General features: G+C 34.6%; 1 protein-coding gene across 1 annotated transcript in view; it reads left to right on the top strand.

Annotated features, from left to right (window-relative positions):
* The first annotated feature begins 18 nt into the window (after positions 1-18).
* Positions 19-12,439, top strand: part of FAM169A (family with sequence similarity 169 member A) — a 50,334-nt gene continuing 37,913 nt past the window's right edge. The window contains exon 1 of the mRNA XM_006913144.3: positions 19-294. Within this exon, the coding sequence (XP_006913206.2) occupies positions 289-294 (6 nt within the window). The 5' untranslated portion in view covers positions 19-288. The remainder of the gene's footprint in view (positions 295-12,439) is intronic.

Raw genomic sequence — 12,439 nt, 5'->3', positions numbered from 1 at the left:
CCATTTTGTGTGAGGGAATGCCTCTTTCTCCTCGCCTCGCTCGCCTCGGATCGCGCCTAGTTCCCCGGCTGCGCTGGCTGAGCCCCCTCCCCTCCACTGCTTCCCCGCCGGGAGCCTTTCCGAAGCTCGCGTTGATCCTTGGCTTGGTGAGAAGCGGACCTGGTCAGGTGTAGAACCGAAGCGTTTAGGCTCGGATTCGCCCGCGTAGGTGGCCTCCAGAGATGCTCTGACCACCCCTCAGGTCTTTAACTACTTTTGGAATAGATATCGTATAGATTCTACTCCAAAATGCAGGTGATTGTCGTTCTGTTCTAAATCTTAGCTGCTCATTATGCAATTTTTTGAGGCCTTTGCCCCTGGAGATCGATGGGTGAAGCATTGGATTGTTTGTGGCTCAGAGAACTGGCCTACATTTACTCTCATTATTGTCTTTTGGGAGAAATGATGAAGCATCTTGCTCGCTTTTCAGCTTTTGAAGATTTGTATGGGTATCTTTATTAGGAGTAGGTTCTAGGATAACCACCTGATGCTGGCTCTCTTACCCCTTTGGGAGACCCTTTCAAAACCTCAACTTGAAATGCTCACGTGTGAGGATTTTTGAGGGGGTTGGAGCGGTAGAGACAGGTTACCAAAAGACTACCAAAAGGAAAAGTTGTAATTGTGATTCAGAACTGTTACACAATTTGTATTTTTAAAGAGTCCTGAGAATTTGGTAATTCTTGTTTTCTCTCTTGCAAATGTACTTAAGTATTAAGTACGTAGTGGATTATACTCATGCCATTTGTGTTTTATTACTGCATCACAGACAGGGATTAAAAACTGGAATGATGGCTGTTGCATAATACACACGTTTGGGCTTGGGAGAGAATTCACCAAAATGGATCTGGGTTTGATGTGGATCAGCTGCTTGCATTTATTTGTTTATTGCACATAAGATGTACAGGTTATCTTTACAAGCTATATTTTGTTTTCCCCCTACAAGAGGAAAAATTTTTATTGACTAATAAGGACAAGACTAAGTTTTGGGTCTTCCCCGCCCCCCCCCCACCTTTGGTTGGGAATGGAGAGGACAGAGAATGAAATGGTGAGAGGAATCTGGGAAAAGTCTTATTTGTGATAAGACTTCCAGTACAAACAAAGACAAAATATCACGGCCTTTCATGGAAAGCTTGTAGCTGTCATAGTGGAGTCGTCTCTTTGAATTCATGATGAGGTTAAGAAACTTAGAAATATCTTAAATGAGTAGCAACATGATCCTGCTGCATGAGTGATAACCGAAGCTTCTTTATCTGTGGATTTTAGGTTCTAAAACGTTCGGAATTAGTCTGACTTTTGAAACAATATTTAATCATTACAAATTGTATCATTTCTCTAATAAAGGTACAGTATACATCAAAGGGCTTAGCTGATTTGGGGAAAACAAAATATTTTATAATTAGATACTTTTGAGAGTAAAATTTCAGTGTCACCCTCCTTATTAAGTTATTCTAAACTTTTTTCTGATTAATGGAAGACTCTTCCACTAATTTTCTCTACAAACAAGTGATTCCATATTATGTACCATCCCCAGCAGAAAAAGTGCCTCTCATTATTGACATGTTCTGTGGGGAGAATAATGGAAGTGAAAGGGAACTTGGACATTGAGAGATATCTTGTTTTAGGGAATTTAAATAAGCAAAGATTGCTTGCTAGGGATCACAGGTGTCCTGATTGGACCCATTCTGGGTCCATGGGAAATGAGATTGTTTCCAACAAGTTCAGTGCTCAACCACAATAACTACATTTTTACGTTGATTGTGTAAATACATATGTCATAGAGGTTCACCATTGAATTTAAGTGTTTGGAAATGTTTTTGGTGTGCTTTTTCTTTAGCGTAGCTTGAGATTGTGAGCATTATTTTACCAATGGTTGAGAAATTGAAAAGAAAAAATCACTAATAGTTTTCTCCATTAGCTCCCTTTTAAAGCCTTATGTGTCTTATGTTCAGTCATCTGCCTGAAAATGGAAAAAAGATTTACTTTTTAAAGGTAACGAGGATATAAAAAGATTTAGTATTTGGGCAGAGGTTTGAAAAATATTTATCAAGGATTCTGTAGAAAGGACTCTTGGTTGGGTAAGAAGTTAAACAAAACCATGTTTCTTCTCATTTCTAAGATTTTATTTTTCTAAGTTGAAAAAAGGAATTGCATGATTGTTGTGTCTAAGGTGATTTTTTTTCTTCACACACCATTAAGCTTCTGATTCTTTATATTTAACCCTGAAATTAATGTTCTAAATTTGGTATGCTTCATTGGTAGCAGGAGTATTTCACAATTGTTTCCAACAACAACTATAAAATTAAGGTTGAATTTATTAAGGAAAAGGTGCGATGATTTAAAAATAACTACAGAGCTGGTATATGAGACCTTATATCAGGTTTATCTGCTCTGTAGGAGGGATTCATTCATGTAGCCCAACCTTTTCTTTGGGCCAGAAAGTTTGTGACTTCGCACATACTTTGATTTTGAAAAAAGAATATCATTTTAGTTACTACCTGCTCCAAGGAGATGTTAGTTTTAGGCTACACCAAAGGTAGCTTTCATTTATTCCACAAACACTGTCTGTTGTGTGTTACAGGTCAGAAAAACCCAAGTATAGCCCATCTTCATGGAGTTTATAGTTTAGTGAAGTATTGTGGATTAAAATGTTAAGGAGTCTCTAAAATATAAATGCACACAAATTTTTGCAGATATGAATTGAGAACGGTTCAATTTAGTAAATTGCATTTTTTTTAAGAAGTGCCAGATTGCATGCGGGGGTGGGACTCCTACATTTATGGGTTGTACAGAGGAGAGGGTTCAGTTGCTGAAAGAAACCGAGGAGGGAAAGAAACTAAGAAGTAGTATTGGAGGAGAGTGTTGTCCGAGGAAGGAGAGGAACTTTTAAGCAGCAGAAAGTGGTCAGGAGAGTCTGGTCCATCATAAGGTCAAGAAGGGTGAGAATGAAAATAATCCATTGAATTTGGAGCCTGAAAAGAAGTAATAACAGAGTGATAAGGGAAGAATCTTATTTAGGAGTGAATAGAAGCAGAGAAAAAGTCAATAAATTTGGCTTTTTGTTATACAATGATTGATAAAGTAGAAAATGGGACTAATAAGAAATTTTATAGAGTAAAATCTTTTATACATATATACCAGTACTTTCAAGTTTAGATTGGCCCCTGATATACCTGATGAACTTATTCTGATGTTTTGGTTAGCAGTAATTATTATTCAGAGGCAGTATAGTTCCACAGTTTAAGCCAAGTAGACATAACATAGGTTTGAACCCTGGCTTTGCTGTTTGTAGCTACCTGACTTTTAAGATTCTTACTCGCTTTGGGCCTCACTTTTCTCATTTGTAAAAGAGTATAGTTAACCCTTGAACAATGCAAGGGTTAGGGGCACCAATCCCTGTGCAGTCGAAAATCTGAGTATAACTCTCGACTCCCCCCAAACTTCATTGTCCCTCGGTATCTCTGGGGGATTGGTTGCAGGACCCCCAAGGATACCAAAATCTGTGGACGCTCAAGTCCCCTGTATAAAATGGTGTACAACAGTGTGCACAGTCGGCCCTCCACATCCTTGACTCTTAACCATGGATCAAAAATAGTAGCGGTATTTATTGAAAAATTCTGTGTATAAGTGGACCCTCTTAATTCCACCCTGTGTTGTTTAAGGGTCAAGTAGAGTTATAACAGAGCTTATCTCAAAATATTGTTGGCAGAATTAAGTGTGATAATGTATCTAAAGGTGAGCTAATGTTATCACCGGTGAAATTAGGATAATTTTTAGTGTTTAGTTCAGTGTTTCTCATCTTTTTCTTCATGTTACTATCTTTTCACGCCTATCCCATATACAACATTTTGTTCAGGTACATTTCAAAGCAGTGATTTACTTTTCATTTTAAAATGAACTATGATTTACCTACCACTTGTCGATCAGAGCTTTTGCTCTGCATGAATTAAGTATAAACACAATGAGTTGAGTTGGTAAAATTCTAGTTAAAAATTAAGAAAATCTTCAGTTTTTGTGAGTTTATTGATGTAGGGGAAATGTATGTTTTTTGAAAAATTGAAAATGATTCAAGTTGCCCTTTATAGCTTTTGTGGATCTCTGACTATAAGAACCTGTCTTTTAATTTTAAGTCTGGTCTTATTTTCTATTATTTATGTTCATGAGTGGAAAATATAGCTAAATTTAGCAAAAAGCAACCACATGTTAGAAGTCTTGATATGTGGCTTTGGAATATAAGACCTATCTAAAAGTCCTTGAGATTAATTTTAAGGCTGAGGAGATTTATTGATAATACTTTTTAAACCATTAAAAGAGAAATTGAAATGGTTGAAGTGGTTCTGAGTAAATTTTGTTTGGAGAATACTAACTTTTTGTATCTGAGTAGCTTCTCAGAATGGCTCCCCCAAAAGTGTGTAGTTTTATAAAATTATTCATATAGATTTACAATTTCATATACAAATGACTGCTCAAGTGATGTCTGGACTGTTGGCCCTCCCTTCCAGAACTCTGATTTTGGCTTGCATGGGGACAAGGGTAATTTTCGTGTCTATACGGACAGTAGGGCAGAGCGGTTTCTCCTGTCCCAAGTTGAGATGTACCAGCTATAACTGACAGTAATCTTTGACCAGCTAGTTGTTTGGTCTGTGTTTTCATGTGGTGTGTAATGCATTGATGGGTAGAATTAATTGTTGAAAAGGCCCGTTTCTTTTACTCTTTAGAGATAGGCAGAATAAATCTGTTTTTATCTGCATATTGACTCTCTGGATTTTTGAAGGGTAACTTTCTTACCTCCCATTTTCAACAAGACTTCCCCTCACTAATTTCTCCCAGTTCCTGTTCTTCATCTACTGTACCTTGGTTTCCAGATTTTTTTGCCATCCCAGTTCTCCATTGGAGGCCTTCCAGTTTTTTAGTGAGATTTTTCTTAAAATGGCAAATATCTGAAAGGAATAAAAAACTGCAGATGCTGTCTGACCCATGGACAGTGCAGGGATCCTATTCCATTTCTAGGTCTGGACAGTCATAACCCTAATAATGAAGACCTGTTTGGGGATTATTTTGTGTTAACTAAAAAAAATTTGCTCATGGTTCATATCTAAGTCTCAAGATTTTCTTTGTCTTTGTCCTTCAGCAGTGGGTAATTAAAAAACTATAATGCAACTTAGTGAATTTCATTTTTTTCCTTAGCTCTATTATGTAGTAACTCGTCCAATAAATATTTGGTAGGCATTTTACTTTGTAAGTTTTGTTTCCCTTTTATTTATTTTTTAACTTTGATATAATTGGCTTTGTATTTATTTGTGGTAACTTTTAACAGTTCTGAAGAAGATAGATCATAGTGATTAGAACAGGCATCTAAAGTCTGAAGAGAAGATATTGTTGAAGAATGGATGAGATAATACTATAGAGTGTTGAGCATAATGCCACGTGCAAGTTAAGCCAACAGTAAGTGGTAGTTCTGTTGTCATCATCAGGAAACACATTGAGTTTTAAAAAACGGTTATAAATGAATTTTTGATGATACCACCCGTTTGTAAATTAAGACCTTTTTCCCTATCTTCTCGAGTGATCTAGTGTAGACACATAAATTATTAGGAGGGACATTAGATTAGAGCTCATTTGACCCATTCCCACTTTTTATATATTTGGAAAAAAATGGCTTATGCTTTCCTAGAGTTCTGAGCCAGGTAGGATAGAATGATGAAGAAAAATAAATCATGTTCTCATATGATAAGTATGTTGAAAGAAGTATGCACAAGGTACTTAAGAGAGTTTTCAACCTGTCTCCTTTCAGTTCTTGCTATTAATCCATCTCACACACTGTTGCTGGGTGAATTGTCTTAAAGCATAGCCTTCTTGAATGTCTCTTTCCTGCTCAAGATCCTTAAACTGCCTCCTACCTCTGAACCAAATAAAGTCTGAATTCTTTAGTCTGTATTCTTGGCCTTTTATGTTCTGTCCTCTATTTTCCTGGTATTCCTTCTAATACTTCTCTTTATGTACTTCTCTTAATTCTCTTGGTAAATCCAAGTATTTGCCATTCTTAGCATGCTTTCTGGCTTTGTTTGGCATATTCTTTCTTTTGAGAGGGGTTTCCCCTCTATCTCTGTTGAAAGACCATCTATTGCTTTTTGTCTAGCAGCAGAACTTTACATGTCTTCTGTGGCAGCTCTTCCTCCTAGCACCAGCTTGTGGTTTATTTATACAAACTTTTGCTTAGTCATTCATTTATTCATTTGTTTAGTAAATATGTATCGAAGTCAGATAGGAAAGCTACTACTATCTCTTTATCTTTTCTTCTTTTGGGCCTGCTGCCAGTGAAAGGTAATAAAAGAATTTCACTTAATCTGGGTAAGCAAACTCACCTGAGTTTGCAAGAGGATTTTTTTTTAAGTACCAAGTATATGGCGGCATGGCTGAAAGTACAGAGTTCGAGAGGCCCTGAAGGAAAAGAGAAATGACTAGCCTGAAGTTTAGAGGCTGCTGGTTTTTCCAAGTTGGTATGATACTGGCAGATATTGGCAACCTTTGGTTATATTTCTTAGTTGTGTCGTAAAAATATTAAGAAATGGGGAGGGAGTGATGGCGATGGTGATTGGTAGTAATTGTGACTCAGCAGAATATTTCATACAGCCCTCTGGTGTAGCCCGTTTCTCTCTTGAAATGTACTTCAGTTAGTCTTTTCTTAATCAAAAAAAGTACTTCATAACCATACGCCAAAATTAAGCACCAAGTTTTGTTTCGTTGCTTTTGCTTTGAACTAGATATATATAAAACGAAAACATCAGTTCTTCATGGTTCTAACTGAGACAAACCTCGGATATTTTATGTTATAAAGATATCTGTAATGATGTGCATGTTGTTTTGACTCCCATTGAAAAAAATTGCCTATATCCTTGAGGTTTACCATACCAAAACCATGCTAACTTTAATAAAGTACTGTAAAATCAGATTTATTAGATAGTAAAAAAATAAATAATTTTAGATTGTCTAACATTGAAATGAAGGACAAAATTTTATGGTATATTCATTTAAATAGTTCCTAGTTTGGCTTTCCTGAGTTTTGTAAACTGCATCTGTGAGATTATAACCAGTGTCAGTTATCTGGGTCATGAAGTACATAGTCCACTGTTGGCTCAGTGATTATTACTTTAAAAGATGATTTTGCCTTCTACTTGAAATATAGAGAGGCAGCAGGTATGAACCCCATTTAACTTCGTGCTCCATTACTCAAATATAAGTAGCCCTCACCCATGTGTAAAAAGTTTTCATTTCCCGGAGGATGGAAAAGCATTTATGAGCAGTGTGAGCCCACCTGAGATTTGATAGTTACAGCAGTCTGTTCAGTGGTCTTATTTATGTTGTACTCAAAAACTCAGCTTTAAGTATGGAGAAGGATTAATCTAGGACTTATGGCCTTATGTAGAGCAAGAGGGATAGAAGAATAAAAAGGTAAGATACAGAGATCAGTTCACCTGATGTAGTACAGGGGCTAAATTAGTTAGGGAGAAAAGAGGAGAATCAAGAGAAGAATCATAATAAGGTTCAGAATCAGGCTTTTTTGTGTGTACAAGGTTGAGAGCATTGACGATTATGTTGCCTGGATACCTACCCTATTTTCAGTGTTGGGAAAAAAATCAGGAGAGGTAGGATCATGACTTGGATTGGTTGAGATAATTATTTTTTCTCTAAGAACTTTCTTCAGCTCGAAAATTTTTGTATTTTTTTAATCTTTTTTATCTTCCCCTAAAGCCCCTAAATAATAGCAATAACTTATAAGAATCTTGAAATAATTTAAGAAATGAACTTGTAAAATATGTTCCCTCTCTTTAAGAGAAGACAGCTAATAATTAACATTAAATAGGGAATAAATCACAATAATAGGAATTTTTTTTCTAATTCTATATTTTGTTTTCTTGTTAAGAATATTAATTCTTTCAAATAGTTATATACAAGTTTTCAGGAAAAGTGTGAAATTATTTTTAAAATGAGTGTAAAATAGCTGATTAGCATCTTAGAGCTCATATATAAGAGTCTGAGTAGTATGTTTTTATACAAGTTAGCCAGGATTAATGAGTGTATCCTTTGCTTAATTTGTAAATTAATTTGGACACTTTTTACACTTCATTGTCCATTCTGCATAAATTTTTTGATGAGTTGGTTCGCCTAAGGCGACATTATACTTTCTCATTCATGTAGAATCTAGTTAGGCCTTTGGGTTTATCTCATGGGCAGAGCATAAAGTATTTGACAGAATTTGATCTGACAGCTTTACAGTTATGTAACATGAACAGAAGCTTAAAAACAACAAAAAGAGGGAGAGTGAGTTATTATAGCAACCTATATTTTTCTCCAGAACCTTACCACCCTTCTCTGGCCTCTCTAAACTGCAGCAGAACCACCCTTAGGATAGTAATTTATATACTCTTAAGTTATCCAATATTTTTAAAATAAACAATTATAAATATTTAGAGGTAAAAATGTCCTTAGGATTATCCTGTCCAGCTGCATCACATTACCAGTGAGAATAGAGAAGCCTAAAAAGGATAAGTAACTTGCTTAGGGTCACAGAGCTACTTAGTGGCAGCGCCGACCTAGGAACCAAGGTCATAGAATTCCAATTCCAATGCTCTTTTTGGTGTAGTATTCGAAGAGAATACTTATTAACAAAGTAATTATTATAATATTTAACAAAAGGAAATTTCATATAACCACGATAAATACAATAGTATTTGATTTTTCATATTGAGTAAAATAATTATATTGGAGAGTATATTTGATTGGATTTCTATTCTTCTAGCCCCACTAGTATGATGATGTTGGTCAAGTCTTTTCATCTCTAAATCTCTGCTTCTTCATCTATGGAATGCAACTGGTAGCAGTTATTCATTATGTTATATGTAACAATCTCTTAAAAGTTGGGTATATGGTTACCTCTCAGCAGGTAAATATTACCTGCTGCTGTTACTGATTTATTATAATTTCTAGTTCTTTCACCTTCTTTAGATACTAATAGCTTATTATTCAGCCAATAAAATAGAGCACTGAGAGTGACTAGTAATAAAAGTAATGGATTTAAGGACAGATTTGTAAACAATAATATTTTAGAAGGGGTATGTGTGTGTCTGGGCTTTTAAAATTAGAGAAATATTTTCAAATTTCATGTTAAAAACTATGAAGCTATAGTAGTCTTTAAACTGTATTCAAAAATCACAACTTCTAAGTGAAGGTTTTACTCCAGTAATGCTTTTAATGCAAATTTTAGAATATTTAAGTTGTGGGACTTTAGGAAAACAGAATTTTGTTTCATTTTGTGTGTATATGTATGTGTGTATATATGAATAATCTTTAATAATAATAAGCCCAGAGTGATGATTTTTCTATTTAAAAACCTCAATTGAAAAAAGTTTAAGAATGATGGCTTTAATGAATTTCTGTTTTTATACTTTAATTAGTCATGTTCTACTTGCCTTTTTTGATCTGTAGTAGAGTCCTGTATTATGGTAAGCAATGTTTTCTAAGGTGTGCTTCCTGGTGGTTTAGGAGAGGTTTTTAATTGTTATTCAAGTGAACGTTTAAATTATGGTACTTAGAAATGTTAATACTGATTAGGAAAGTATATAATTAATATATCAAATTGATGATTTCATAGGTTTTATACTTTAAGGTGAATGAAATGTTTCTAAAAAAGTGAGTTGAGATTCTGACACGGGCTAGAACACAGATGAATCTTTTTTTCCCCCCTCTTTAATTTCTCCCTCTCCCCTGCCCCACTTCCACACCTGACCTATGGATGTTGCCATTTCCTCTTAAGAACTGGGTCTCTGAAGGCGGGGTGTCTCCTCTCACATGCTCACCAGGTGCACTTGGGGCCTGGCACGTGGCTCCACCTGGGATGCGAACCCAGGACCTTATGTGTGTAAAGCAGATGTGCTAACCAGTGCACTATGGAGCCACCCCGGGATAAATCTTGAAACCATTATGTTAAGTGAAATAAGCCAGACACAGAAAGACAATTATATGATTTCACTTTTGAGGTTCCTAGAATAGACAAAGTAGAATGGTGGTTACCAGGGTCTGGAGGCAGGGGGGAGAGAAGAATGGGGAATTATTGTTTAATGGGTACATAGTTTCTATTTTGGGATGATGAAAAAGTTCTGGAAATGGAGAGTGATGATGGTTGTACGACAGTGTGAATGTACTTTCTGCCACTGAATTGTAAACTTAGAAATGGTTACAATGGTAAATTTTATATGTGTATTTTACCAAATTAAAAAAGGGGAGAGGAGGAAATGGGATGAGAGGTTTATGTGTGTTTATTAAAAAGTGAATTGAGAAAAATACAAGCGATATAGGCACTTGATACACTGGAAAATATGTTGATGGTGGTATGCAAATTATTGAAGTTCAGGCAACACTGGGGTAGAGGAAAGATCAATGGCTTAGGGAGACCTGGCCTGTGTTCCCGTCTCACCCTGTCATAAACTAGCAGGGTGGGCCTACATGTGACTCTAAAAGCATGTTAGAAAAGCACCCAAGATCTCTAAGACTATTTACTACCCGAAAATTCTCTTTTCCGGGCTGCGCCATTGGGTTCTTTATTCAATATGACCTAGTTTACCTATTTAATAGAATTTACTTCTTTGCAATAATAAAACAAACAAACAAACAAAATGCTATTTAAACATGACATTTAAAATCTTTTAAGAATCATGTTATAGTAACATTCGATGAAAAAAGAAAATCACCCATCAACTTGCTGTTCTGTTAGGCTCTTTTTCCTTATATGTCCATTTTGTATTCTTTGTCTAGAATGCCGTATTATTTTTATGTGATTAATCAATTATACTTTTGTAGACCAAGTTTTTGACAGCAGTGTTCATATATTAATTTACCTTTCATCCTTTAGGTCATAATTACTCTTAGCATATGAAAATTTTCAATGTGTTTCATGCATACTTTGGTAGCTAATATTCATGAGAGTCTTTTGAGTTGGTTTAAAGGGAAGACTATGATATTAATCTTTCTTGAGCTTCATCTAGTCGGTGGTAAAAAACTAAATTTATGTTGTATATTAAATGACTTAATATTTTACTCTTGTCTAAGAGGAAAACAGTTAACATATTCTCTTAACTAGTGTCCTAATTATGCTTCTTTCATCTGCTATTGACTGTTTTGTGTTTTTAGTTTCATTTAAAATTTAATCTTTGTTAGAATTGTTAGATCTGATTATATAATATAATGTCCTGTTTTTTTAGTTTGCTTTTTGCATATTAACTTTGATAGTTTGGTAGATTATAAAGATTTGCCCAAACTAACAAATAAGCATCTTATTGTGGTAAGCATCACAATAGAGCTACAGTTTTACATTATGATCCTTTTCTAACTATTACATCTCATTTATGTAAGCTCCTGGTTGATCTCTCTTGAAATTCAGTATTTTTCCCCTCCTTTTTTATAAGTTGGCTGGAAATCCTTTTCTTTCTCCTTTTATTTAGACATTAACATTTACTAACAGATGGGCAGAATTTGTGTATTCTATTTCTGGGTTTTGATTTTAAAAATTAAAAAAGAAATTTGATTAAAAAATATATATGCATGTTTGAATAAAATTAGGTTTCCAGTCATAAAAACCAAGTTTTAAAGTCCTTAGAACCAAAATTTTAGATTATGGTAAAAAGTTTCTCTCATCATCATATCTTCAAAATAGAAAAAAACATATTTAACTATATATAACTATTACTATATATGTTCTTTTGTCTCATATTTCTATTAGATTTTCAGGTTTTTGCCTACTAATACTTTTGTTATGATAAAATGGATTTGAAGGGCACTTCAGAGAAAACTTACTTATTTTCTCAGTTGTTTTCCTTCCACCTTTGCCCTTTATAAATTTTTAAAAAATAAAAAATTGAAGAGATCATTGACAAATGTAGCAATTGGGCTTTACAGTTCTTATTTTAGGTAAATATAAAATTGGGAACTTTTACAACAAGATAATCTACACTAGCTTTATTTATACCTTCTCTAAGAGCTAGTAGCTCAGTTTATAGATTATAAGTTTATTTTTTATTAAACTTTTTATTATGGAAATTTTCAATAGTACACAAATCAGGATTCTCTTCATAATGCATCTGATTGATGTCTCAAGTTTCTTTTAATTTACATTAGTTCCCACTCTTCTTTAAACTCTATACTGTATATCTATTGAAGGTACTGAGTTATTTTAAGTACTGGCCACAAACTTAAGGCATCATTTCACATACTTATCAAATGGCTTGGTTAGGTTTTGGTCCGATTTTCTTGTTGCATCACATCAAGATGCATATAATGTCTGCTTTACTTACTTTTAGTAAAGTTAATTAGTGTGGGTATATAGACCTAACACAAATGAGTGTATATA

Source organism: Pteropus alecto, unplaced genomic scaffold, assembly GCF_000325575.1.
Source record: "Pteropus alecto unplaced genomic scaffold, ASM32557v1 scaffold20, whole genome shotgun sequence".
In the NCBI taxonomy this organism is placed as follows: Eukaryota; Metazoa; Chordata; class Mammalia; order Chiroptera; family Pteropodidae; genus Pteropus; species Pteropus alecto.
Note: the sequence above shows the minus strand (reverse complement) of the source record. Positions and strands in the feature narration are given on the sequence as shown.